Here is a 26,926-nt window from a genome sequence, read left to right on the forward strand (position 1 = left end):
TAGTAAGCGCTTAACAAATATTAACATTATTATTATTATTATTATGATGATGTGCAGTGTCTCTGTTGCCGAATTGTTAATTCCAAGCGCTCAGTGTAGTGCTCTGCACATAGTAAGCGCTCAATAAATACTACTGAATGAACGAGTGAGTGAGTGAGTGAGTGAGTGAGTGAGTGAGTGAGTGAGTGAGTGAGTGAGTGAGTGAATTTGATTTCCCGCGAAGCCGTCAGTCTCCTGAAAATGGCTCAAGGAGAGAGCGAAGGCCCAAACTCTCCCCCCGAGGAAATGGGGCGGCTGGCCCTTTAAGAAGTCCGCTTCGCCTTCCTCCCCTCCTCATTGGCCCGGGCACCGGCGGCAAAGCTCTCTGATTGGTCGGGGGCGGTCCCGGCTCTTCCTCTCTCTCTCGCTCTCCCCCTCCCTCCCACTATCGCGGGCCCCTCGGCGTGGCAGGATGGTGAGCGCGAGCCGAGCCGAGGGGTGGGGAGGGGGGCGCGCGCGCGAGGCCGCCGGGTTGGCGGGAAACGCGCCCCGCGAGGCCGCGAGGGGGGAGGGGGGGGCGCGCGCTGAGCACGTGGCGTTGGCGCGCGGGCGGACGAGGCCCTCTCCGCCCGCCTGGGGTGCGTTCATTCATTCGGTCGTATTTCCGGAGCGCCCACTACGTGCACAGCACTGGACTGAGCGCTCGGAATGGACGATTGGGGCAGAGAGGGAGCGGCCCCGCCCCCACGACGGGACCCTCGTCCTCACCGCCGCCCCTTCCCTCCCCGCAGGAGCAGGCGCACAGCGAGGCCGGCGAGGGCCGGGGTGCCCGTGGCGCCCCCTTCCGGTTCAGCCCGGAACCCACGCTGGAGGACATGTGAGGACCCGACGGCCCCAGCACGGCGACGCCTCGCCCTTGCCCGCCCACGCATCTCCGCAGCCCTGTGCTAAAGCGCTCGTCATTAATGAATGATAATAATGTTGATAATGTTGGTATTTGTTAAGCGCTTACTAGGTGCAGAGCACTGTTCTAAGCGCTGGGGGAGATACAGGGTCATGGGATCTGTTAAGCGCTTACTATGTGCCAAGCACTGTTCTAAGCGCTGGGGGACAAGGTCATCAGGTGGCCCCACGTGGGGCTCACAGGCTTCATCCCCATTTGACAGAGGAGGGAACTGAGGCCCAGGGAAGTGACTTGCCCAAAGTCACCCAGCTGACAAGCGGCGGGGTGGGGATTCGAACCCGTGACCTCTGACTCCCAAGCCCGGGCTCTTGCCACTGAGCCACGCTGCTTCTCTAGCTGATGGTCTCTGTTAACCCAGTCTTCATCCCTGTTTTACAGACGAGGGAACTGAGGCCCAGAGAAGTGAAGTGACTTGCCCAAAGTCACAGAGCTGACAAGTGGCAGAGGCAGGATTAGAACCCACGACCCCTATTTATTTATTTATTTATTTTTGGTATTTGTTAAGCGCTTACTATGTGCCGAGCACTGTTCTAAGCGCTGGGGTAGACACAGGGGAATCAGGTTGTCCCACGTGGGGCTCACAGTCTTAATCCCCATTTTACAGATGAGGGAACTGAGGCACAGAGAAGTTAAGTGACTTGCCCACAGTCACACAGCCAAGTGGCAGAGCTGGGATTCGAACTCATGAGCCCTGACTCCAAAGCCCGTGCTCTTTCCACTGAGCCACGCTGGGCTGATTATGTACGAAGCACTGTTCTAAGTGCTGGGGGGGATACAAGATAATCAGGTGGTCCCACATGGGGCTCACAGTCGTCCCCATTTTACAGAGGAGGTAACTGAGGCCCAGAGAAGTGAAGTGACTTGCCCAAAGTCACAGAGCTGTCAAGTGGCAGAGGCAGGATTAGAACCCACGACCCGTGACTCCCAAGCCCGGGCTCTTGCCACTGGGCCATGCTGCTTCTCTTACTATGCGCCCAGTATTGTTCTAAGCACTGGAGTAGATACGAGGTAATCGGGTCGGTCCCCGTCCCATGTGGGGCTCACAGTCTCGATCCCCATTTTACAGATGAGGTAAAGGAGCCACAGAAAAGTGAAGTGACATGCCCAAGGTCACCCAGCAGACATGTGGCAGGGCCAGGATGAGAGCCCCCGGTTTCCGACTGCCAGGCCCGTGCTCTTGCCGCCGGGCCACGCTGCTTCTCGTGATGTCAGTCGGCCCTTCTGACGACGACGACTCCTGTCCCGGTCGGCCGTGACGCCCGCCCCCAGATTCAGCCGCCCTCTGCGCCCCGAAGACGTCCCCACCCCTTGCTGAACCCCAGAGACCCCTCACCATTCCAGCCCTCACCCCCACTGCTAAATCGTTTCCCCTCCCCTTGCTCCCATCACCAAGGATTTTTTCCCCTCTCTCCCCCTTCACCAAATCTTATTATTCCCTACCCTCACTACCAAGTCTCCCCCCCCCCCCCCCCCGACACCAAATCTTATCCCCCACCCTCACCCCCATCCCCAAATCTTATTATCCCCCACCCTCGCCCGCGTCGCCAAGTCCTTTTTTCCCACCTTCATCCCCATCATCGTCTTTTTTCCCCAACCTCAACCATCGCCGAGTCTTTTTTTTCTTTAATGGTATTTATTCAGTGCTTACTATGCGCCAGGCACTGGTCTAAGCGCTGGGATACATATCAGCTGATCAGCATGTGTCCCGCATGGGAGCTCACAGTCTTAATCCCAATTTTGCAGATGCAGTAACAGAGGCACAGAGAAGTGAATAATAACAATAAGAATAACTGTGGTGTTTGTGAAGCGCTTACCATGTGTTACAGGCAGCGTATTTAGGTTGGACACAATCCCCGTCCCACATGGGGCTCGGTCTTAATCCCCATTGTAAGGCACAGAGCCGTGAAATGACTTGCCCAAGGTCACGCAGCGGACGAGTGGTGAAACCGGAATTCGAACCCAAGTCCTTCTGACTCCCAGACTCGTGACTCCTCTCCACCAGGCCACCCTGCTTATCTTTTTTCCCCCGACCCCCGCTCCCGTCGCCAAGTCTTCTTTTCCCCACCCTCGCCAACCGTCACCAAGTCTTTTTTTGCCTTCCTCCCGCCGTAGCCGTCGCCTCCATGCCGAGTTCACCTCGGAACGAGATTGGGACCAGTTCCACCAACCTCGGAATCTGCTGCTGGCCATGGTCGGAGAGGTGGGAGAGGTGGCGGAACTCTTGTAAGTGATGAGGGGCGGGAGGGAGGGGAAGACGAGTCGAAAAAAGGAGGGATCTCGAGGGCAGATTTTCCTTTTTGCCTCCTCCGGTCAGCATCTGCACTGCGCATTCTGGGCGGGGGTGGAGTTACTCAGACACACCTCTAGATTATAAACTCCTTGCGGGCAGGGAACGTCTCTGTGGTGATGTACTCGCCCAAGCGCCTGGAACAGCGCTCTGCACACCGTAAGCGCTCAATGATTGCCATCGGTGATGCCGCCCAAGGGGTCGTCCGTCGGAGATTATTTCGAGATCCGTAGATGGGCGTTCGGCCAGGACAAACGGCGTTGTGTTTCTGTGCCTCTCTCAGCCAGTGGAAGTCGGACTGTGGCTCCGGACCGCTGGCGTGGTCGGCGGCGGAACGAAAGGCGTTGGGGGAGGAGCTGAGCGATGTCCTCATCTACTTGGTGGCTCTGGCAGCCCGGTGTCAGGTGGACTTGCCCCAGGCAGTGTTGGCCAAGATGGAGATCAACCGGCAGCGCTACCCCGTGGGCCTGGCCCGGGGGTCGGCCCGCAAGTACACGGAGCTGCCCCGCGGGACGCTCCTCCCGGAGGACCCGGCCTCGGGGCCCGGATCCCCCCAAGGGCCGGAGGGAGAGAGGGCCGGATCTACCGGGGAGAAGGCAGGATAAGACCCGGACCGGAACCAGATCCACCGTCGAGAGGACGGCACCGGGACACCCAGGGGATGCGGAACTAAGTCTGGAGAGTGGGTGGGGACCGCGAGGGACCACGGGGCCATCCTCGGTGCCTGGGCTGGGCTTGCGGGAGAAGGTCGGAGGGCGAGAGCTTCCTACCGGGTGCCCGTGTGTTTAGGGCAAGAACCAGGAGCCCCCGTTCTCCCTGTGGTGGGAAAACAGCCCAGAGTCCTTTTTTTTTTTTTACTCTCTTGCTGCAACTTGCAAGCTGCTCTGAATAAAAATGTTTTTGGAGACTGGCCTCCGTGCTGTCATCCTCCCCGAGCAGGGAGGGAAGAGAGGGAGGGGAAAACAGCTCTCCCTGCAGCTCAGCAATCCGAGAAGGAAAGTGCCGAGGACCAGAGGGAGGGTGTGAGGGGAGCTGAAATCTTCGGTTCTGTCGGCTCTGTCGCTGCCATGAGCTTTGGGAGCCAAACGTCCTTCGTTACGTGGAAAGGGTATTTTGCACGTATCCTACCCTCACACCTGCTGGTTCAACTAGGCCAGTTCCTGGGTGACGGGGGGACGACCGGGGCAGGGACGGAGGAATGACTTTGCTGGTGTTTGGGGGAGGCGGTCTCTGCTCCCCGACTACCAGGCTGGCGTATCTGGTGAAAAACCTGCCAAGCCGGGCGAACGGGGAGATGTGGAAGACGCTCTTTCTACCCTTCCAACCTTCTGTTTACAGCAAGCCTGGGCTCAAATCCAGTCTCTGCTGTGTGACCTTGGGTGAGTCCCTTAACTCCTCTGGGCCTGAGTTAACCTCATCTGCAGAATGGGGACTAAGACCAGGAGCTCATGTTGGACGTGGACCGTGTCCAACCTGATTATCTTCTCTCTGCCCCAACACTTAAAACAATGGCTGGCTGATGGTGAGTACCACGGGGACGACAAACGAGTCGTCTTTCGTCTTCCCCTCCGTAACCCGATTTCCTTGATCGCTGCAACGCGGAGGCAAGAAGGGGCCCGGGGGAAGAGCGGCACACCTTATCGCTTAGCCAACTCGCGGGGACCGCAGCAGAGGTCCGTTAACTAGAGCGTTAGGATGCGGGTCCGGGTTGAGTGCTGCTGGAGAATTAATCCCTGGGCACGAACGAGCAGCCGTGGCCACCCACTACCGTACCGTGGCCCACCCACTTTCCCCTCCCGCCTCCCCGCATCTGCCCCACCAGGCCCTCCGGACTAGAGACTGTGTCGGGGGCGTGGGGGTGGGAGAAATAGGGCTGGAAGAAGGGCGGTCCGTGTTTCACGAGAAAAGCCGGGTCGTACCGAGCCGGCGACTGCCTCACCCAGAGGCCCGCCGCTCACCTGATCCGGCCCAGGAGCTGGAGCTTGGCCATGCGGACTTCCTTCACAGTAGAGGTGGCGGGTGGTCTTGAGGTGGGTAGAGGTGCCAGCTTCCAGTTGGATTGGACTCTCCTCAGAGCGCTGAGAAGGCGCTCTGCATGTAGTAAGCGTTCAAAACCTTCTCTTGAAGATGATGAGCTGAATAGAGCGCCTAGCCTGGGGTTGGAGGAGCGGGACATCTGGACTTGGGGGTGGGACTCACTCCCTCCCTTCTGGCTCCATCTGAGGAGCAGTGTGGCCTGGCGGGAAGAACGGGCCCGGCAGAGGACCTGGGTTCTGATCCCAGCTTCTCCGCAGCGTGACCTTGAGCAAGTCACTTCCCTCCAGCCTCATCCGTAAAACGGGGATTCTTTCACTCGGTCGTATTTATCGAGCGCCGCTGCGCGCAGAGCGCTGGACGAAACCCCGGGAGAGTACGGCACAACGATAAACGGTGACGCTCCCCGCTCACGTGAGACGCCCCGTGTCTAAGCCAGTTATTTTGGATCAACCCCAGCGCTTAGTACGGCGCCTGGGCCGGAGTAGGCGCTTAACAAATACCATTGTAATTATTAACCCCTCCCTCCTTCCTGTACTAGCACCGCGTGCGGATTTTCCGGGGCCACGCTTCATCCACGCACACTGGGAGAGGGAGGTTCTGATGTCCGGGTAAGGGGGGGGGAGGGTGTCGCGAGGTTCAGCAGGGGGGCTTCTCCTTTCGGGCCTTGCTCCCTCCTTTCCTCAGAGACACATCACACGAGGCGAGGCAGAGGAGGACGGTGAGACTCGTTTATTTAACAGCAGAGGAGAGGGGGCGTTCTCTGCCGTGGGGGACGCGGACCACGGGCCTCTCTCTACTCCGAGGGCGGAGCTGATGCCCTCGCTGAGGGGGGCAACCTCGGGCTATTTCTTCTCCCCGCCCCCGCGGCTAGCCGGGGCGGTGGGTGGGTGGGTCCCGAGAGGGGGAAGCGCGAGGGAAACTTACCTAGGGAAGAGAACTGAAATAGCGACGGGGAAAGGGGAGGGTGTCGACTCGGGGGACGGGCAACCCGCCCGACTCCCCCGGCCCGTTGGCCCGGGGGCCCCGCCGCTCTCCGCCCGCCCTCGGTCGCCCGCCCGCTTCCGGGGCGGAGTCCCCGCGTCCGAGGCGGGTCGGCGGAGGAGGGCCCGGGGACTCCGGGGTCCCGCCTCGGCGGCGGGCCCCGCCCCTCCGCCCTCAGCTCTCCTCACACTCCGGACAGCGGTCGGTCCTCTCGGGGGCCCCGGCGGCGGCCAGGCCGGGGGTGAGCTTGAAGCCCCGGCCGCAGCCCTCGCAGATGTAGAGGCGGCGGCGGAGGTGGGCCCGGCGGTGGCGGATGAAGTGGGAGCTGAGGCGGAAGCGGCGGCCGCACTCGGGGCAGGGGTAGGGCCGCTCCCCGGTGTGGGTGCGCACGTGCTCGGCCAGGTTGGAGCGGTGCCCGAAGCCGCGCCCGCAGACGTGGCAGCGGTGGGGCTTCTCGCCCGTGTGCACCCGCCGGTGCTTGGACAGGGCCGAGCTCTGGGCGAAGCGCGTCCCGCAGTCGGGGCAGACGTAGGGCCGCTCGCCGGTGTGCGTGCGCCGGTGCCGGGCCAGGCAGGAGCTGCCGCCGAAGCCGCGCCCGCAGTCCGGGCAGGTGTACGGCTTCTCGCCGGTGTGGACCCGCAGGTGCTGGGCGTAGTTGGAGCTCTGGGCGAAGCGCCTCCCGCACTCGGGGCAGGCGTACGGCTTCTCCCCCGTGTGGCGCCGGCGGTGCTGCCGCAGGTTCGAGGCCGCCGAGAAGCGCTTCTCGCACTCGGGGCAGGCGTAGGGCCGCTCCCCGGTGTGGGTGCGGCCGTGCTTGGTCAGGGCCGACTTCTGGGAGAAGCGGCGCCCGCACTCGGGGCAGGAGAAGGGCCGCTCGCCGGTGTGGGTCCGGGCGTGCTTGGCCAGCGTGGAGCGGCGGGCGAAGGCGCGGCCGCACTCGGGGCAGGCGTGGGGCCGGGCCGGGTCGGCTGGGGCCTCGGGGGCCGCGCTCGGGACCTGCGGGGCACAGCACGGGGAGGGAGGAGGGGGCGGCCGGCCGGGGCCGCGGGACGGAGGGGGGAGGAGAGGGCGGGGGAGGGGGAACGACGTGAGCATCTCTCTCAGCAACCGCGGAGGAGGGGGAGAGCTCTCCGAACCAGCGCCGCTCAGCGTAGGGGTCGGAGCGGGAGCCCGGGAGTCGGAAGGACCTGGGTTCTAATCCCCGCTCTTTCTGCCGGGTGGCCTCGGGCGAGGCCGCCTCTCTGGGCCTCGGTTCCCTCATCTGGCAAGATGGGGATCGAGACCGCGAGCCCCAGGTGGGATAGGGACCGTGTCCCAACTCGTCATCCGGTACGTACTCCGGTGCTCAGAAGGGTGTCTGGCTCCCGGTGAGCGCTTCACCCACTCCACCGTTAATGCTAAACGAAACGCAGAAACCCTCAGTCGGGGTCCGGAGCAAAGGCGTACTCAAATATTCGGAATGGAGGGACGGGGAAATGGCCGAGATGAGGAAAATTCCCCAAAAAGGTCAGAGTCCAGCATTCTTAGAGGAGAGAGAGACAGAGAGAAGGGGAAGGCATCTACAGCAATTAGATGCTCATCTGGGAAACCAGCAGTCACACGAGAGAAATGATGATTTTCGCCCCGGATGACGAAGACGGGAAAGAGAACAGAGAATTCCGGTGACTCCCCAAGAGCCGTGCAAAGACCCGCCGTCACGTGAACCGGAGACCGGGCCAGTTTCCTAAGGATGCCAGTAAACCAACGGCACAGAGAGTAACGATCGATCAGAAAACGGCGTGGCCCGGCGGACACGGCGGAGGCCTGGAAGTCCGAAGGACCTGGGTTCTAATTCCAGCTCCACCACGTGTCTGCCGTGCGACCTCGGGCAAGTCACTTCACTGGGTCTCGGGTCCCCCATCTGTAAAACGGGGGTGAAGACCGTGAGCCCCATGTGGGACACGGACTGTGTCCAACCCTATCATCTTGCATCTACCCCGGTGCCGCTCGGTACAGCGCCTGGCACACAGTAAGCGCCTAAGCCAAAGCCATGAACGAGATGCATCTTAAGTGGCCGACAGAGAATGAGGGACACGTCGCCTCCCCTCCCTTCCCCGACTCAAGGTAGTAACCAGGTACAAACCACCAGAGCAGGTAACTTCTTCTGGGAAAAGAGTACAAACGCAAGCTCTGGTAGGGGAAGGGCTGATCGATTAACAGTGACTTTATAACGCCGGCTCTGTTGATTTCAACTCGGGCAACCTGAGGCGGCACTGGAATTGCCGAAGAGAGGAGCCGTTTCTGAGAATCGGCTGAAGACGGGTGACGTGCCTCCATCCTTCAAAAGGGCAAAGACAGAATGCAATTTTTTTTTCCGGATAGGAAGAGAAAGGACGACGGAAGAAAATGCCTTACCAGTGAGTTAACCTTCGGCCCACTGTAACCCTGACCGACACCACACGCCTGCCATCCGTTTCCTCCGTCGCATCCCTTTCTATCCGACCGACGGTATTTACTGAGCACTTACTATGGGCAGGGCACTGTACTGAGCGCTTGGGAGAGCGCGACACGACAGAATCCAGACGGACGAGTACCGTCAGAAGAACGTTCCCTAACAGCGATCTAACCAGATCACGAAGGCGAAGCACCGACTATGAAAGAACCGAAGGCATTTAGGGCAGAATTTAAAGGGAAAACGATCACAAAATGAAATAGGAATATATGGAGAAATTAACTCAAGAAGGAAAACATCAGAACAAGATGGAGAATGAGACGCGAGGGGCCAATTCCACAGGAAAAAATACCTGGGGATCAAAGTGAAACCCAAACTAACAGCCACTTTTAGGAATACGATGCTATTTTAAAAGGCTATTAAGATACAGGGAGGAATGAGGAAAGAGGACAGTATTATATATAAAGAAGTTCTACAAGGCAGAGTACTAGTCAGATCCTTCTAAGTTCTGGGCCTAAAAAAGGTTGTGGGCCAAAAAGGGATGATGAACATACAAATGATGAACATACAAATGATGAACATCCCTCTTTCAGCACTGCCTGGCTACAGATGGTCAAAAATCACGTTTGGGTGAATAATGAACAATCATGGCCAACTGTATCATTAACACTGTCAAAAATCTGATATTCAAAATCCTAAAAAATCGTGTGTTTATATAGAGAGAGACATAGATACACACACACGCACCCACTCACACACCAGACCAAGGGCTGGGATTGAGGTTAGGGCTAGGCCAGGATTCAATAATTGGCTTGGTCAACTCTCGTCCGATCCATTCGGTATTTGCCGGTTGGAGGGGATGCTAATCGGATGTTTAGCAAAATCGTTAAATGAGTGAGGGCTGCCCCTCCGGCCTGCTGGTGTGCCCTATCACACCCACAGAGTTTATTACCAAAGTCAGTAAAGGATTTAAAACCTGTCGTTTAGACCAAAGCACTGTGCCCTCCTCTGACAGATGGGAATAAAATGAAGCTGGACCTCTAGATTGCAAGAACAGGGTGAAAAGGGTGACAAAGAAAACAGAGAAGGAAAAGAAAAATGAAGAAAAATTGAGAATAGCCTCAGTTCTCTTAAGAATGTGGTGGTGGGGGCGGGTGGTAGTCTTGAAGAACCTCGTGCCATGAGAAAACTGCTTAGGAGTAGTGATTCTATGGGAAATCTCCGGGTTGGCAGGTAGATGGTTCAAAGACCCAACCTTGACTGATATTTGGCTTCTAATTCCTCTGTCATGCCCACCCCTAAGAGGACGATTCTTAAAAACACCCCTTTTTATAAAATAGTACCTGTTATTATTATTGATAATAATAATGTTATTTGTTAAGCACTTAGCCAGGCACTGGGATGGATACGGGCAAATCAGGTGGGACACAGTCCCTGTCCCCCCAAGTGGGGCTCCCAACCTTAATCCCCACTTTACAGATGAGGTAACTGAGGCCCAGAGAAGTGAGGTGATTTGGCCAAGGTCACCCAGCAGACCAGAAGCGGGGCCGGCCTTAGCATCCACCACCTCCCGGCTCCATCCACTATTCCGTGCTGCTTCTCTAAGTGCTTACTACGGGCCAGGCACCGGGGTAGGCAGACGCTAATCGGATCGGACCCAATCCCCCGCTTGGAAAGATGCAAAAGAGCAGAGAGGAGCGAGGCTGAAGCGGAGGCCGGGAAGCCTAGCGACGTCACCCCCCCGTGCTTCCCCCCACTGTGTCGGCCGCCACCGTCTCTTCCCAGGGCACATCCGCCGGCGCCAAACTCCGGACCGCGTCTCCCCCGGACTCGTGTCCCGAGGAGAACGCTCTCTAATCCTTCCGCCGTTCTAGCCGACTCATCTAACGAAAACACCCGTTGGGGCAGAACGGACCCTCTCGGAGAGGAGAAGATCGACAGGAGGGGGAACACGACCGCCTCCGGAGAGATCGGCGGCGTTTATTAAGCGCCTACCGTGCGCAAAGCACTAGACTCAGCGCGTGGGAGGGGACGACATAAACGCGAAGTCTTATTAGTCAGAGGAAGGTGGCCGATCATCCTCCGGTCGGAGAAGTGGAGAAAATGTGTTTTCCCTGCAGAAGGAAGACTGGAAATTACCCGGGAAGAGCTTCCTTGCCATCGGGGAAAGGGCACCGTGGGAGGTGGGGAGGGGGGAGAATCAACCTCCCTGGAGATTTCTCCAGACTCAAACCAGCTTCGCAAACTGGCAAGGGCCCAGAAGCCCAGCGCTTCGACCAAATCCAAGCGGTCGTCCGCGGAGAGGTCGGGCTGCGGGAGAGCGAGGAGGAGCGTGAGATGGGGAATTTCCCAGCCCCGTTCCAGGTTTTCCGGCCGCGGTCGCTCCCATCACAGCGAGGACACGGTGGGTAAGGCGGGGGTTTCTCAGTTGGGGGGGGGGGGGGCCCTGTTTCTTTGGGATCTGAGTCCAGGTCTGAAACCGAACCCCAGGACCCCCCACCCTTCCTGGAAGCAGGGAAAAGAATGAGGTCCCCCTCGGGGGCCCCGCCTGCCAGTTCTGGAATTCTGCAGTGTGGAAAGAGGTCGGGGCGGGGGGAGGGCGAGGGTTTGGGAAGGGAAGCCGGGGGCCTACCTCCTTGCCATCCAGAGGAATCTTCAGCTTCACCACCTCATACTGCTCCTCGCCCTCCTCTTCCTCCCCCTTTACCAGCAGCACCATCTCTTCCTGCATCGCTCCCTCCTCCTCCTCCTCCTCCTGCTGCTGCTCCCCCGGCATGGCTGGACCTGCTGGACAGAGAGGAAGGGAACACCGAGGGTCAGTCCTTCCGGCCTCATCACTGATCATCTAATCGACGATGAGACTGGAAGCCCCGTCGGGGGGCGGGGACGGTCCCCGGTGCCGAATCGTCCAAGCGCTCAGCCCAGCGCTCTGCACAGAGTGAGCGCTCGATCAATGCGATTGAATGGATTGTCTCGCCCGGGGGGCGGGGGGGAGAAGAGGGGGTTCCCCCCCAGCCCCGCTGATGGATGGATGGTGTGCTGGGAGAGGGCCCCCACTTCTCTCCGCCTTCCCGTCCTTGAGACCCCCGGGCGGGGCTGAGTCACCGGCCGGAGGGAGGGCGAGGGGCGGGCAGGACCGGCCGGGAGCGGGGGAGGGGGCTCACCGGGCCGCGCCTGCCGTCGGGGGGTGGGTGCGGCGGGCCCAGGCCCCGGATGAGGCCGCGGGGGCTCCCCGGGGCCCCGGCGTCGAGCGCACGTCCAGGCCGCGGCGGGGTCGGCGCGCAGGAGACGGGGACGGCGGAGGCAGCGGGGGAAGGGGACGCCGAGGGGGCGGGGCCCGGAACGGACGCCTCCCATTGGACGGCGACGAGGACACGCCCACCAGGGGGCGGGGCCCTCCCTCCCTGACCCCGCCCCCCGGAGCGGCGGCACATGCGCACTGGCGCCGCCCCCGAGCATGCGCACTGGGGCCGCCCCCTCCCGCCGAGCATGCGCACTGGGGCCCCCCCCGGAGGAGGCCTCGCCCCCGTCCTCGAGTCGTCCCTCGGCCACTCCTCAGTGTTTCGTAATAACGATGTTGGTATTGGTGAAGCGCTTACTCTGTGCAGAGCGCTGTTCGAAGCGCTGGGGGAGATACAGGGGAATCAGGTGGTCCCACTTCAGGCTCCCAGTCTTCATCCCCATTTTACAGATGAGGGGACTGAGGCACAGATAAGAGAAGCGACTTGCCCGCAGTCACACTTAATAATCATGTTGATATTTGTTAAGCGCTTACAATAATGATGTTGGTATTTGTTAAGCGCTTACTCTGTGCAGAGCACTGTTCGAAGCGCTGGGGGAGATACAGGGGAATCAGGTGGTCCCACTTCAGGCTCCCAGTCTTCACCCCCATTTTACAGATGAGGGGACTGAGGCACAGAGAGGTGAAGCGACTTGCCCGCAGTCACACTTAATAATCATGTTGATATTTGTTAAGCGCTTACAATAATGATGTTGGTATTTGTTAAGCGCTTACTCTGTGCAGAGCACTGTTCGAAGCGCTGGGGGAGATACAGGGGAATCAGGTGGTCCCACTTCAGGCTCCCAGTCTTCACCCCCATTTTACAGATGAGGGGACTGAGGCACAGATAAGAGAAGTGACTTGCCCACAGTCACACAGCTGACAAGTGGCAGAGCCGGGGTTCATTCATTCATTCATTCAATAGTATTTATTGAGCACTTACTATGTGCTGAGCACTGTACTAAGCGCTTGGAATGAACAAGTCGGCAACAGATAGAGACAGTCCCTGCCGTTTGACGGGCTTACAGTCTCGAACTCTGCACATAGTAAGCGCTCAATAAATACTATTGAATGAATTGAATGAATGACCTCTGACTCCCAAGCCTGGGCTCTTTCCCCTGAGCCACGCTGCTTCTCTAATAATGTTGGTATGTGATAAGCGCTTACTGTGTGCCGAGCACTGTTCTAAACGCTGGGGTAGATACAGGGTCATCAGGTTGTCCCACATGAGGCTCACAGTCTTCATCCCCACTTTACAGATGAGGGAACTGAGGCACAGAGAGGTTAAATGACTTGCCCACAGTCACACAGCTGACAAGTGGCAGACTACGTGTCCACCACTGTTCTAAGCGTTGGGAGAGATACAAGGAAGGTCCTCAGGTGGGCCCACGTGAGGCTCCCAGTCTTCATTCCCATTTTCCAGAGGAGGTCACTGAGGCACCAAGAAGAAGAAGAATAATGATGCCATTTGTTCATTCATTCAGTAGTCTTTAGTGAGCGCTTACTATGTGCAGAGCACTGTGCTAAGCCCTTGGAATGGACAACTGGGCAACAGACAGAGACCATCCCTGCCCAGTGACGGGCTCACGGTCTAATCTGGGGAGACGGACAAAAACAAGAGAACATAATCACGATAAATAGAATTAAGGGGTTGGACACATTCACAAAAGTTAAGCACTTACTATGTGCAAAGCACCGTTCTAAGCACTGGGGGATACAAGGTGAACAGGTGGCCCACGTGGGGCTCACAGTCTTCATCCCCATTTTCCAGATGAGGTCACTGAGGCACTGAGAATAATAATAATTATGATGGCATTTGTTAAGCACTTACTATGTGCAAAGCACTGTTCTAAGCGCTGGGGGGATACAAGGTGATCAGGTTGTCCCACACGGGGCTCACAGTCTTCATCCCCATTTTCCAGATGAGGTCACTGAGGCACAGAGAAGTGAAGTGACTTGCCCGAAGTCACACAGCTGACAAGCAGCGGAGCTGGGATTTGAACCCATGACCTCTGACTCCTAAGCTCCTGCTCTTTCCACTGAGCCACGCTGCTTCTCAGGGCAACTAGGGCCAAGGTCGTGTGCTTGGTGGCAGTGAGGGTCTAAACCTTCCCCGAAACACCCAGTGCCTTCTAATCCCGGGTCCGCCACTTACCCGCTCTGTGACCTTAAGCGAGTCATGTGCCTCAGTTTCCTCAACTGGAAAATGGAGATTTCATTCACTCAATAGTATTTATCGAGCACTTACTATGTGCCGAGCACTGTACTAAGCGCTTGGAATTGGCAATTCGGCACCAAATAGTGACCATCCCTGCCCAGTGACGGGCTCACGGTCTAAACGGGGGAGGCAGACAGGAAAGCAAAACAGAACAAGACAAGTAGTCTGGCGCAGACATCATCAAGATAAATAGAATCGTAGATATATACACATCATTAACAAAATAAATAGAGAAATAATATCTACAGATATGTACGGTACTGAGGGGAAGGGGGAAGAGCAGAGGGCGGGAGAAGGGGGAATGGGGAGGGGAGGAGGAGCAGACCTCCTCACCCTCCTCTTCAGGCCGTGAGACCCGATAATCTTGTTTCTACCCCAGCGCTTAGTACAGTGTTTGGCCCATAGCAAGCACTTAGCAAATATCACAATTGTTACTTTTTCTTTATGGTATTTTTTAAGCACTTACAGTGTAGCAAGCACTAAGCACTGAGGGAGATACAAGCCAATCAGGTTGGACGTGGTCCATGTCCCATATAGGGCTCACAGCTTGGGTAAGTCACTTCATTTCTGCCTCAGCGACCTCATCTGTAAAATGGGGATTAAGACTGTGAGCCCCACGTGGGACACATTGGAAACACTTTATAAATACCATAAAAATTGTCAGAGAAAACTGTGCCAGTAAAATCAAAGTTGATTAGTATTCCAGGGAAAGGAAGTTGTCCAGTGTCGGAGGGGGACCAAGGAGTCAAGGACGATGAAGAAAGAGTAGATCTCATTAGATTTGGCAAGGACAAGGCCAACGGAGATCTTGGAATGTGCTAATAATATATAATAATGATGATGGTATTTGTTAAGCACTTACTTTGTGCCAAGCACTCTTCTAAGCGCTGTGCGGGGGCGGTGGTAATCAGGTTGTCCCACGTGAGGCTCACAGTTTTAATCCCCATTTTACAGATGAGGTCACCGAGGCCCAGAGAAGTGAAGTGACTTGCCCAAAGTCACCCAGTTGACAAATGGAGGAGCCGGGATTAGAACCCACGACCTCTGACTTCCCAGCCCGGGTTCTTTCCACTGAGCCACGCCGCTTCTCTCCCCTGCTGTCTCGGGGGAGCGCGTGAGGTGAGAGCCAGAAGGAATCCGAAGAGAGGTAGAAAAGGCAGCACATGTCCATATTCTGAGGAGTCTGACAGGAATGGGCTCAGGGAGATGGAAGGGTAACTGGAAGGTGGACGAGCCAGAGAAAGCTGTTTTGGGGAGCTGTTTTTGGGGGGTGGTGGAAAGGCTTAAGCATTTTGGGAGGTGGAGGGGAAGGAGAGCGAGAGGTTGAAGATGGCAGCGTGGGAGAAAGGGTTTTCAGAAGTTGAGGCGGGGTGAGTTGGGGGATAGATTTTGAAAACAAGCAGGAAACCTCTTCAGCGATGGCAGGGAAGGATGCGATAGATGTAGGAACGGGAAGGAGAGGTGGAGGGAGCTCAGACCCGTTGGTTTTTACTTTTATTAACGAAGTAGTTAGCGAGGTCATCAGAGACCGGAGAGGGAGAAGGTGCGGGTATTGGGAGCTTCGAGAATAAAAAGGTCTGGAGTAAGTGATGGTTATCGTGATAATTATGGTATCTGTTAAGAGCTTAATAATAATAATGATGATGGGATTTGTTAAGCGCTTACTATGTGCCAGGCACTGTTCTAAGCACCGGGGAGGGTATAAGGTCATCAGGTTGTCCCACGTGGGGCTCACAGTCTTCATCCCCGTTTGACAGATGAGGTCACTGAGGCACAGAGAAGTGAAGGGACTTGCCCAGAGTCACTCAGCTGACAAGTGGCAAGGTGGGATTTGAATTCATGACCTCTGACTCCCCAGCCCGTGCTCTTTCCGCCGAGCCACGCTGCTGCTTACTACGTGCCAGGCACTGCACTAAACGCTGGGATGGATATAAGCAAATCGGGGCGGATACAGTCTCTCGTCCCACATGGGGCTCACAGTCTCAATCCCATTTTACAGTAGAGGAAACTGAGGCACGGAGAAGTGAAGCGACCTGCCCAAGGTCACACAGCAGACAAATGACAGGTCCGGGATTGGAACCCAGGTCCTTCTGAGTCCCAGGCCTGAGCTCTTTCACTAGGCCACGGGGTTTCAACTTCTCAACCACCAGTCGCCCTCATCGCTCACCTCCCGGGTCCTGCCTCCGCTTTTCGAAACCTAACTTCTCTCTTTCTCCTCTCCTCCCCTGATCCTCAGGGCCTTTCTCCATCCACACGGATGTCCCCGATTACCCACCCGCCACCCGGTTCCCCTCACTTCCCAGCTCAGGTAATAACAAAAATAATGGTACTTGTTAAGCGCTTACTGTGTGCCGGACACCGTTCTGAGCACAGGGGTGGATACAAGCACATTGGGTCAGGCACCGTCCCTGTCCCACATGGGGCTCACGGTTTGAATCCCCATTTTACAGATGAGGTAACTGAGGCGCAGAGTGGCAAAGTGACCGGTCCGTGGTCAAACAGCAGACAAGTGGCCGAGCCGGGATTAGAACCCGGGTCCTCCTGACTCTCAGGCCCCTGCTCTAGCCACTAGGCCACGCTGCTTCCAGCGGGTTGGCCTCCCGCCCCACCCCACGTCACCCACCCAGGACCTCAACATCACAAATCCCTACCATTTCACCACTCCAACTTACAACTAATTCTCTTCCCCTCTTCAAATCCCTATTTAAAGCTCACCTCCTCCAAGAGGCCTTCCCAGATTGAGCTCCCCTTTTCCCTCTGCTCCCTCTACCCCCCCTTCACCTCCCCTCAGCTAAGTCCTCTTCTCCCCCCTTTCCCTCTGCTCCTCCCCCTCTCCCGTCCCCTCTCCTCAGCACCGTACTCGTCCGCTCGACTGTATATATCTTCATCACCCTATTTATTTTGTTAATGAGATGTGTATCGCCTTGATTCTATTTATTTGCTATTGTTTTAATGAGAGGTTCTTCCCCTTGATTCTATTTATTGCCATTGTTCTTGTCTGTCTGTCTCCCCCGATTGGACTGTAAGCCCATCATAGGGCAGGGACTGTCTCTATTACCGATTTGTCCATTCCAAGCGCTTAGTACAGTGCTCTGCACATAGTAAGCGCTCAATAAATACTATTGAATGAATGAATGAAACTCCAAACGCTAGATACTCACAGATTTCAAAATGCCACCTAGCTTGCCGTGCTCATATCCCCTCTCCCCACATGCCAGCTGTGTGACCTTGGGTAAGTCATAGAACAGCGCCTGGCACATAGTAAGCACTTAACAAATACCAATTAAAAAATCCTCGAGACTGGAAACTCATCCTTCTAGACTGGAAGCTCACTGTAGGCAGGGAATATTGTACCCTACTCTCCCGAGAGCTTAGCGCATAGCAGCGTGGCTCAGGGGAAAGAGCACGGGCTTTGGAGTCAGAGGTCATGGGTTCGAATCCGGACTTGGCCACTTGTCAGCTGCGTGACTTTGGGCAAGTCACTTAACTTCTCGGTGCCTCAGTTACCTCATCTGTAAAATGGGGATTAAGACCGTGAGCCCCACGTGGGACAACCTGATTCCCCTGTGTCTACCCCAGCGCTTAGAACAGTGCTCGGCACATAGTAAGCGCTTAACAAATATCAACGTTATTATTATTATTATAGTAAATGCTCAGTCGATGCCACTGAGTGACTGATGTGGGGCGCAGAGGGTAGGGCGCTCTCTCGGGTCCTTAGGTCCCCAGCTTCCAAGTCCTAAACACTGTGACGGCTGTTGTGGGGAGAAGTCTGCTGTCTTTTCTCAGTGCCCCACGCAGCTCCCGGGTGTCTAAACAGCATGGCCTAGTGGGTAAAGCATGGGCCTGGGAGTCAGAAGGATCTGGGTTCTAATTCTGGTTCCGCCACACGTCTGCTGTGTGACCTTGGGAAGCCACTTCACTTCTCTGGGCCTCGGGTACCTCATTTGTAAAACGGGGATTAAGACTGAGATGAATTTATATTAATCCCAGTATTTAGAAAGGTGCTCGGGACATAGCGGGTGCTTAACAAGCCCCAGAATTATTATTATCGGTTGTCCCGGAGGTGGCCTCGTCATTTCATTTAATTTCCTTTAATAGTATTTATTGAGCGCTTACTATGTGGCACTGTACTAAGCGCAAAGTCAGCGTGACTCAGTGGAAAGAGCCCGGGCTTGGGAGTCAGAGTTCATGGGTTCGAATCCCGGCTCTGCCACTTGTCAGCTGGGTGACTGTGGTCAAGTCACTTCACTTCTCTGGGCCTCAGTTACCTCATCTGTAAAATGGGGATTAAGACTGTGAGCCCCACGTGGGGCAACCTGATTACCCTGTATCTACCCCAGCGCTTAGAAGAGTGCTCTGCATATAGTAAACGCTTAACAAATACCAACATTATTGTTATCACCGTCCAGCATGCTGACAAACAAACGAGGGTGACCATGTCTTCATTCTGGGGATCCCTGGACCAAAGAGAGCTTGGGGCCTCTGACCCTAGTCCAAGTTCTTCTCCTCCCCTGTGCGCCTCTGAGGTTTCTTTTAAAAAAAGGGGTGCGTGACGTCTCCTCCAAGAGGTCTTCCCTGACTTATCCCTCCCCTCCTCTTTTCCCACTCCCTTCCGCGCCGCTCTGACTTCCTCCTTCATTCCTCTTTCCTCTCATCCCCGCAACACGCAAGTATAGATCTGGGTAGATCTGCAATTTATTGATTTATCTATTGATTTGTTGATTTATATTAATAACTCTCTCCCCCGCTAGTCTGGGAGCTCGTTGTGGGCAGGGAATGTGTCTGCTTGTTGTTGTAGTGTGCTCTCCCAAGCGCTTAGTACCGTGCTGTGCACACAGTAAACGCCGGAGAAATTCGACTGATTGAGAGCAAAGTGAGAGGGATAAGGAGGTGGTCTCAGAATCCGTGTCCCATTTACTGTGCTCAGCCTGACTCTTAGCAACTAGTTTACCTGGGTGTTCAAAAATGACATTAATGAAGGGGAAATTGACTTGTGCGTAGATGTGGCTGAAAAAATGGGTGGGCGACTGTCATTCACTTTCACACCCTCCGAAATCCCTGCCCTTTGGTATTTTTGCTCGTTACGGATGGGCGAGGCGTCTGTCTATTGTCGAAGTGTACTCCTTCCAGCGATTAGTACCGAGCCGTGCACACAATCAGCGCTCAATAAATACGACTGACAGACTGGTGCTTCTTTTTTTTTTTTTATGGTATTCATTAAGTGCGTACCGGGAACCGGTATTCTTATTTTTTTATGGTATTGTTTAAGTGCCAAGGACTGTACTAAGCTCTGGACCAGATACAAGTTATTCTGGTTGGACGCAGTCCACGTCCCACATGGGGCTCGCGGTCTTAATCCCCATTTTACAGATGAGGTAGCCGAGGCCCAAAGAAGTGAAGCAACACGCCCAGGATCACCCAGCGGACGAGTGTCGGAGCCAGGATTAGATCCTGGGGCCTCTGACTCCCAGGCCCGCTCTCTCTCCACTAGGCAACACTGCTTCCTATTTGCAGAGGCTGGCGCTGCTCTTTTTTTCATCTCGCTTTTCCGGATCTCCTCGAAATGAGCCACCTCCTTGCTAAATTGGTCTGTCCACCGAGTGCGGATATGCACCCCACTTGAAGTTGTCCTTCAACTTGTCTTTTAAACATTTTTTTTTCCGGTTCTCACTTGAAGCAGTCTCCCTGCTTCAGCTCACCACAGACTTTATCTCCGCAGGATTTCCTCCAGGCCCGTGACAAGAGGGGAGAGGTCTCCGCTCTTCACAGCGATATGATCGGATCCTGGAAGCCCTACAGATGTCCACGTCCACGAAATGTCCTCGTCCTCAGGTTTTTGGTGCCGCTTACCTTGGTTTTCTTTCTTTCGGCTCATTATAGTCAGGGAACACATCTACCAACTCTATTAGGTTGTATTCTCCCACGTGCTTAGTATAAACGTCACTGCTGAATTGATGGATTGATCAGAATCAAGGGGCGATACGATCTCTAAACCGTACGCTTGTTATTTTATTTAATAATAGTACTAATAATAATGTGGTATTTATTAAGCGCTTCCTACGCGCCAGGTACTAAGCCCTGGGATGGACACAAGCAAATGGGGAGTTGGACACGGTCCCTGTCCTACATAGAATTCACAGTCTTAATTCCCCTTTTGCAGATGAGGTAACAGAGGCCCAGAGGAGTGAAGTGACTCGTCCAAGGTCACACAGAGGACAAGTGGCGGAGCCAGGATTAGAACCCGGGTCCTTCTGATTCCCAGGCCCGTGCTCTCTCCACTACGCCATGCTGTTTCGCTCACTGTGGGCAGGGATGGCATTCGCCACCTCAGTTGTGTTGTACTTTTCCAAGCGTTTAGTACAGTGTTTTGCACACAGTAAGCACTCAATAATTACCACTGATGGATCGACAGAGGGAACGGTAGGGGAGAGAGATAAAGGAGCACGAGGGACACACGCAGAGGAAGCAGAGCGATGATAATTGTGGAATCTGTTAAAGGCTTACTATGTGTTAAGCAGTAGGAAAGATAACAATTCAAAAAGATCAGACGCAGTGGAGAGAATCAGAGACACAAGGGATGTAGAGGAGAAACAGGCAGAGGTAGGCAAAGAGACACGAAGGGGGTAGAGATAAAGTCCAGGGAGAGACAAAGTGAGACTCAGTCAATCAGTTAACCGTACGCTTACTATGTCCTTACTATGTGCAGAGCCCTGTACTAAGCGCTCGGGAGGGTATAATATAACAGGATTAGCAGTTACGTTCCCTGTCCATAGCGAGCTTACAGTCTAGAGGGATACCATAAATATCCAAGACTGAGCTCCTTATCTTCCCTCCCAAACCCTGTCCTCTCCCTGACTTCCCCATCACTGTGGACGGCACGACCATCCTTCCCGTCTCACAGGCCCGCAACCTCGGTGTCGTCCTTGACTCGGCTCTCTCGTTCACCTCGCACATCCGATCCGTCACCGACACCTGCCGGTCTCACCTTCACAACGTTGCCAAGATCCGCCCTTTCCTCTCCCTCCAAACTGCTATCGTGCTGGTACAAGCTCTCATATTATCCTGGCTGGATTACTGTGTCAGCCTTCTCTCTGATCTCCCATCCTCCCGTCTCTCCCCGCTTCAGTCTATTCTTCATTCCTCTGCCCGGATCATCTTTCTACAGAAACGCTCTGGGCATGTCACTCCCCTCCTCAAAAACCCCCAGTGGTTGCCTATCAACCTTCGCACGAAACAAAAACTCCTCACTCTTGGCTTCAAGGCTCTCCATCCCCTTGCCCCTTCCTACCTCACCTCCCTTCTCTCTTTCTACTGCCCACCCCGCACGCTCCGCTCCTCTGCGGCCCACCTCCTCACCGTCCCCCGGTCTCGCCTATCCCACCGTCGACCCCTGGCCCCCGTCCTCCCGCTGTCCTGGAACGCCCTCCCTCCTCACCTCCGCCAAACTAACTCTCTTCTCCTCTTCAAAGCCTCACTGAGAGCTAACCTCCTCCAGAAAGCCTTCCCAGACTGAGCCCCCCTTTCCCTCTGTTCCCCCTTCCCTCCCCCCCACCCTCTGCCCTTTGCCCTTATCCTCCCCTCAGCACTGTGCTCATTTGTATATACTGTTTATTACCCTATTTGTTTTGATAATAAGGTGTATATCTCCTTGATTCTATTTATCTTGATGATGTTGTCTTGTTTTTGTTTTGTTCTGTTCTCTCTGCTGCCTGTCTCCCCCGTTTAGACCGTGAGCCCGTCGTTGGGCAGGGATCGTCTCTATCTGTTGCCGAATTGTCCATTCAAAGCGCTTAGATCAGTGCTCTGCACATAGTAAGCGCTCACTAAATATGACTGAATGAATGAATGAACACGGTAGCACTTCGGATGGAGAGGAAAGGGCAGATTTTAGCAATGTTGTGAAGGTGGGACCGACAGGATTTGGTGACGGATTGAATACGTGGGTCGACTGAGAGAGAGGAGTCAAGGATAACGCCAAGGTTACAGTCTCGTGAGACGGGAAGGATGGCGGTGCCATCTACAGTGATGGGAAAGTCAGGGAGAGGACAGGGTTTGGGTGGGAAGATGAGGAGCTCTGTTTTGGACGTGTTAAGTTTGAGGTGACGCGAGGACATCCAAATAGATACGTCTTGAAGGCAGGAGGAGATGCGAGACTGGAGGGAGGGAGAGAGATCGGGGCTGGAGATGAAGATTTGGGTCTCATCCACATAGAGATGGTAGTTGAAGCCGTGGGAGTGAATGAGTTCTCCAAGGGAATGAGTATAGACGGAGAATAAAAGGTGACCGAGAACTGAACCTTGAGGGACCCCCACAGTTAGGGGATGAGAGGGGAAGGAGGAGCCCGCGAAGGAGACCGAGAATGAACGGCCCGAGAGATAAGAGGAGAACCGGGAGAGGACCGAGTCAGTGAAACCAAGGTTGGATAACGTCTCCGGGAGAAGGGGGTGGTCGACAGGGTCGAAGGCGGACGAGAGGTCGAGGAGGATGAGGATGGAGTAGGAGCCATTGGATTTGGCAAGGAGATCATTGGTGATCTTTGAGAGGGTGGTTTCTGTAAAGGTATTTATTTATTTAGTAAGCACTCAGTAAATACAAATGATGGATCGATTGTTTCCACTCGGTGTAGTAGGCCATACTAGGCGCTAGTTCATCTGACTTCAGTGGTATTTATTGAGCGCTTACCATGTGCGGAGCCCCATACTAAGCGCTTGGGAGAGTACAAAACAACAATATCCCAAGCACCTGCCCTGCCCACGACTACCTCACCGTCTAGAGGGGGAGACGGACAATATAGACAAATAAGTTATGGAGATTTACATGCGTGCTGAGGGGCTGAGGGAGGGCTGAATTAAGGGTACAAATTCAAGGGCAAGGGCGATGCGGAAGGGAGTGGGAGAAGAGGAAATGAGGGCTTAGTCGGGGAAGGCCTCCTGGAGGAGATGGGCTTTTTAATAAGGCTTCGAAGGTGGGAGAGCGATTGTCCGATATGGGGGGGGGGGGGCTTTCTAGGATGTGGACGAGAGGTCGGCGGCGAGTTATAGATGAGATCGAGGGTACAGCGAGAAGGTTGGCATTAGCGGAACGAAGAGTGTGGGCTGGGTGAGAGTAGGAGAGATAGGAGGGGGCGAGGGGATTGAGCGCGTTAAAGCCGAAGGTGAGAAGCTTCTGTATGGTGTGGAGGTGGGAATGGGCAATTGCGGAAGGTTCTAGAGGAGGGGGGAAACATGAACTCGCTGCGGAACTACTGAGCCAGATACTTCTCTACCCATCGATCAAGTAATTATATTGCTGGGTTGTAATCTCCCAAGGACTTAGTAGCACTCTGCACACAGTAGGTGCTCAATAAATACGGTTGCTTGCTTGATCGATTGTAATGGTATTTACTGAGCACTTACTGTGTGCAGAGTACTCTCTTAATGTTGGTATCTGTTAAGCGCTTACTATGTGCAGAGCCCTGTTCTAAGCTCTGGGAGAGATACCGGGAATCAGGTTGTCCCACCTGAGGCTCACGGTTAATCTCCATTTTCCAGATGAGGTCACTGAGGCCCAGAGAAGTGAAGTGACTTGCCCACAGTCACACAGCTGACAAGTGGCAGAGTTGGGATTCGAACCCATGACCTCTGACTCCCAAGCACGGGCTCTTTCCACTGAGCCACGCTGCTTCTCTTAAGCACGTGGGAGAGCCCGGTAGAGAAAGTAATAATAATAATGGTGATATGTGTTAAGCGCTTACTGTGTGCCAGGCACGGTGGATGCCGGGGTGGATACAAGCGAATCGGGTTGGACACAATTCCCGTCCCATGTGGGGCTCAGACTCTCAATCCCCATTCTGCGGATGAGGGAACCGAGGCACAGAGAAGTCAAGTGACTTGACCAAGGTCAAAGAGCAGCTAAGTGGTAGAGACGGGTCCTCCGACTCCAGGCCGGTGCTCTTTCTGCTAGGCCGCACTGTTTCTAACCAAGCAGACCTGCCTGGATAAGGTGCAACGCGGAGTTAAGAAGCGGTCATTTCTGGGATCGTATTGAAACTTCCTGCTACGGACTCTCCTTGTAATTTTTTCCTGGCTTCTGTGAGAACGTGGGTAAATCCAGCCTTCCCTGTTCCCACTCCCTCTTCCCAATCAATCAATCAGAGGCATTTATTGAGTGTTCACTATGTGCAGAGCCCTGTACTGAACAGCTTGGGAGAATACATTGCAGCAGAATTGGCAGACACGTTCCCCGACCATGACGAACCATAATGAGAAGCAGCGTGGCTCAGTGGGGAGAGCCCAGGCTTGGGACTCAGAGGCCATGGGTTCTAATCCCGGCTCCGCCACTCGTCTGCTGGGTGACCTTGGACAAGCTGCTTAACTTCTCTGTGCCTCAGGTACCTCATCTGTAAAATGGGCATTAAGACGGTGAGTCCCAGGTGGGACAATCCTGATTACCTTGGATCTATCCCAGCGCTTAGAACAGTGGTTGGCACATGGTAAGCGCTTAACAGATGCCATCATTATTATTATTATATGAGGTTATGGTCTAGAGAGGAGGGACAGACGTTAGCATTAATCGAGTAATTTATAATGCATTCCCCTCCTTTCTTCCTTCGGAGGAATGAGGAAACTGGGTCTGGGGGCTAAGGGACCTGCTTCAAATGCGTCAGAAATTACGGGGGTCTCAAAGCGTCCCGTTTGGAGAAGACGAGGGGCACCTCCATACTCCCGCCACGCTCCGCCCCTCTGCCTCGGCCGGGTGCAGGCCCCGGTGATTGACATAAAATAAAAATAAATTTTGGTATCTGTTAAGCGCTTACTATGTGCCCAGCACTGTTCTAAGCACGGGGGGCGAGGGGGGGGGGATACGAGGTGATCAGATGAGGTCACTGAGGCTCAGAGAAGTTAAGTGAGTTGCCCGAAGTCACACAGCTGTCAAGTGGCGGAGCCGGGATTAGAACCCATGACCTGGAGGGGATGGAAGGACCTTTGACCTCTGCCCTGGGAATTCTGGAAATGCAGTCCTTGGTTTAGCTGGCCGTTTTGCGGGATTCCTCCGCCCCGGAAAGTGACTCTCCCCCGCTTCAAAGCCTTACCGAAGGCCCATCTCCTCCATGAGGCCTTCCCTGCCTAAGCCCTCCTTTCCCCTTCTTCCACTCCCTTCTGCATCACCCTGACTTACTCCCTTTATTCACCACCCCCAAGCCCCATAGCACTTTCATTCATTCATTTATTCATTCAGTCGTATTTATTGAGCGCTTACTGTGTGCAAAGCATTGTACTAAACACCTATGTCCATATCCATAATTGATTTATTCATATTAATATCCATCCCCCTCATCTAGACCGTAAGATCATCGTGGGCAGGGAACGCACCTGTTTATCGTTGAATTCTACTCTCCCAACTGCTTAGTAATAATAATAATGTTGGTATTTGTGAAGCGCTTACTATGTGCAGAGCACTGTGCTAAGCGCTGGGGGAGATATAGGAGAATCAGGTTGTCCCACGTGAGGCTCACAGTCTTCACTCCCATTTTCCAGATGAGGTAACTGAGGCACAGAGAAGTTAAGTGACTTGCCCGCAGTCACACAGCTGACAAGTGGCAGAGTCGGGATTCGAACCCATGACCGCTGACTCCCAAGACTGGGCTCTTTCCACTGAGCCACGCTGCTTCTCTTTGCACACAGTAAGCACTCAATAGTAATAATGATAATTATGGAATTTGTTAAGCACTTACTATGGGCCAAGCACTGTTCTAAGCACTGGATAAAATTGCAGCAGCATAACTTAGCGGAAAGAGCCCGGGCTTGGGACTCAGAGGACGTGGGTTCTAATCCCGCCACCTTGTCTGCTGTGTGACCTTGGGCGAGCCGCTTAACTCCTCTGTGCCTCAGTTACCTCATCCCCTCTAGACTGTGAGCCCCCTGTGGGAAGGGATTGTACTCTCCAAGCGCTTAGCACAGCGCTCGGCGCACAGTAAACGCTCAATAAATACGACTGAATGGATCTGTAAAATGGGGATGAGGGCTGTGGGACAACCCGATTACCTTCTGTCTACTCCCAGCGCTTAGAACAGTGCTTGGCACCTGGTCAGCGCTTAAGAAATCCCATTATTTGTTATTGTTATTACTACTAATAAAATGATGATGATGACAGTATTTGGCGTGGCTCCGTGGAAAGAGCCCGGCCTTGGGAGTCAGAGGTCATGGGTTCGAATGCCGGCTCTGCCACTTGTCAGCTGTGTGACTGTGGGCAAGTCACTTCACTTCTCTGTGCCTCAGTTACCTCATCTGTAAAATGGGGATTAACTGTGAGCCTCACGTGGGATAACCTGATTCCCCTGTATCTACCGCAGCGCTTAGAACAGTGCTCTGCACCTAGTAAGCGCTTAACAAATACCAACATCATCATCAAGTCACTTCACTTCTCTGAGCCTCAGTGACCTCATCTGGAAAATGGGGATGAAGCCTGGGAGCCTCACGTGGGACCACCTGATGACCCATTGTCTCCCCCAGCGCTTAGAACAGTGTTCTGCACACAGTAAGCGCTTCACAAATACCAACATTATTATTATTATCAGCACCTGACTGTGAGTCTCACGTGGACCCCCCTGATGACCCTGTGTCTCCCCCAGCGCTTAGAACAGCGCTCTGCACATAGTAAGCGCTTAACAAATAACAATATCATCATCAAGTCACTTCATTTCTCTGTGCCTCAGTGACTTCATCTGTAAAATGGGGATTAACTGTCAGCCTCACGTGGGACCACCCCAG

At 54.7% G+C, this 26,926-nt stretch overlaps 2 protein-coding genes across 2 annotated transcripts in view; one reads left to right on the forward strand and one right to left on the reverse strand.

The window, feature by feature from the left end:
* The first annotated feature begins 382 nt into the window (after positions 1–382).
* DCTPP1 (dCTP pyrophosphatase 1) lies at positions 383–4,137 on the forward strand. The gene is made up of 4 exons (XM_029048533.2): positions 383–454; positions 771–856; positions 3,056–3,166; positions 3,514–4,137. The coding sequence occupies exons 1-4, from the start codon at positions 452–454 to the stop codon at positions 3,833–3,835; spliced, it is 522 nt and encodes a 173-aa protein (XP_028904366.1). The 5' UTR covers positions 383–451; the 3' UTR covers positions 3,836–4,137.
* Positions 4,138–5,981: 1,844 nt separating this feature from the next.
* The window catches only part of LOC100093571 (zinc finger protein 48-like), a 31,017-nt gene continuing 10,072 nt past the window's right edge, over positions 5,982–26,926 (reverse strand). Inside the window, exons 4-6 of the mRNA XM_029058111.2 lie at positions 11,844–12,029; positions 11,312–11,466; positions 5,982–7,244 (exon numbers count right to left, since the gene is read on the reverse strand). Of these exons, the coding sequence (XP_028913944.1) occupies positions 6,423–7,244; positions 11,312–11,466; positions 11,844–12,029 (1,163 nt within the window). The 3' untranslated portion in view covers positions 5,982–6,422. The remainder of the gene's footprint in view (positions 7,245–11,311; positions 11,467–11,843; positions 12,030–26,926) is intronic.

Source organism: Ornithorhynchus anatinus, chromosome 2 (genome assembly GCF_004115215.2).
Source record: "Ornithorhynchus anatinus isolate Pmale09 chromosome 2, mOrnAna1.pri.v4, whole genome shotgun sequence".
Lineage (NCBI taxonomy): Eukaryota > Metazoa > Chordata > Mammalia > Monotremata > Ornithorhynchidae > Ornithorhynchus > Ornithorhynchus anatinus.

Excerpts from the sequence above, each read along its gene's own strand:
- DCTPP1 (XM_029048533.2), top strand. Across the intron at positions 857-3,055 it reads GAACCCACGCTGGAGGACAT|CCGTCGCCTCCATGCCGAGT; the intron begins GTGAGGACCCGA and ends CTCCCGCCGTAG. Across the intron at positions 3,167-3,513 it reads GGAGAGGTGGCGGAACTCTT|CCAGTGGAAGTCGGACTGTG; the intron begins GTAAGTGATGAG and ends TGCCTCTCTCAG.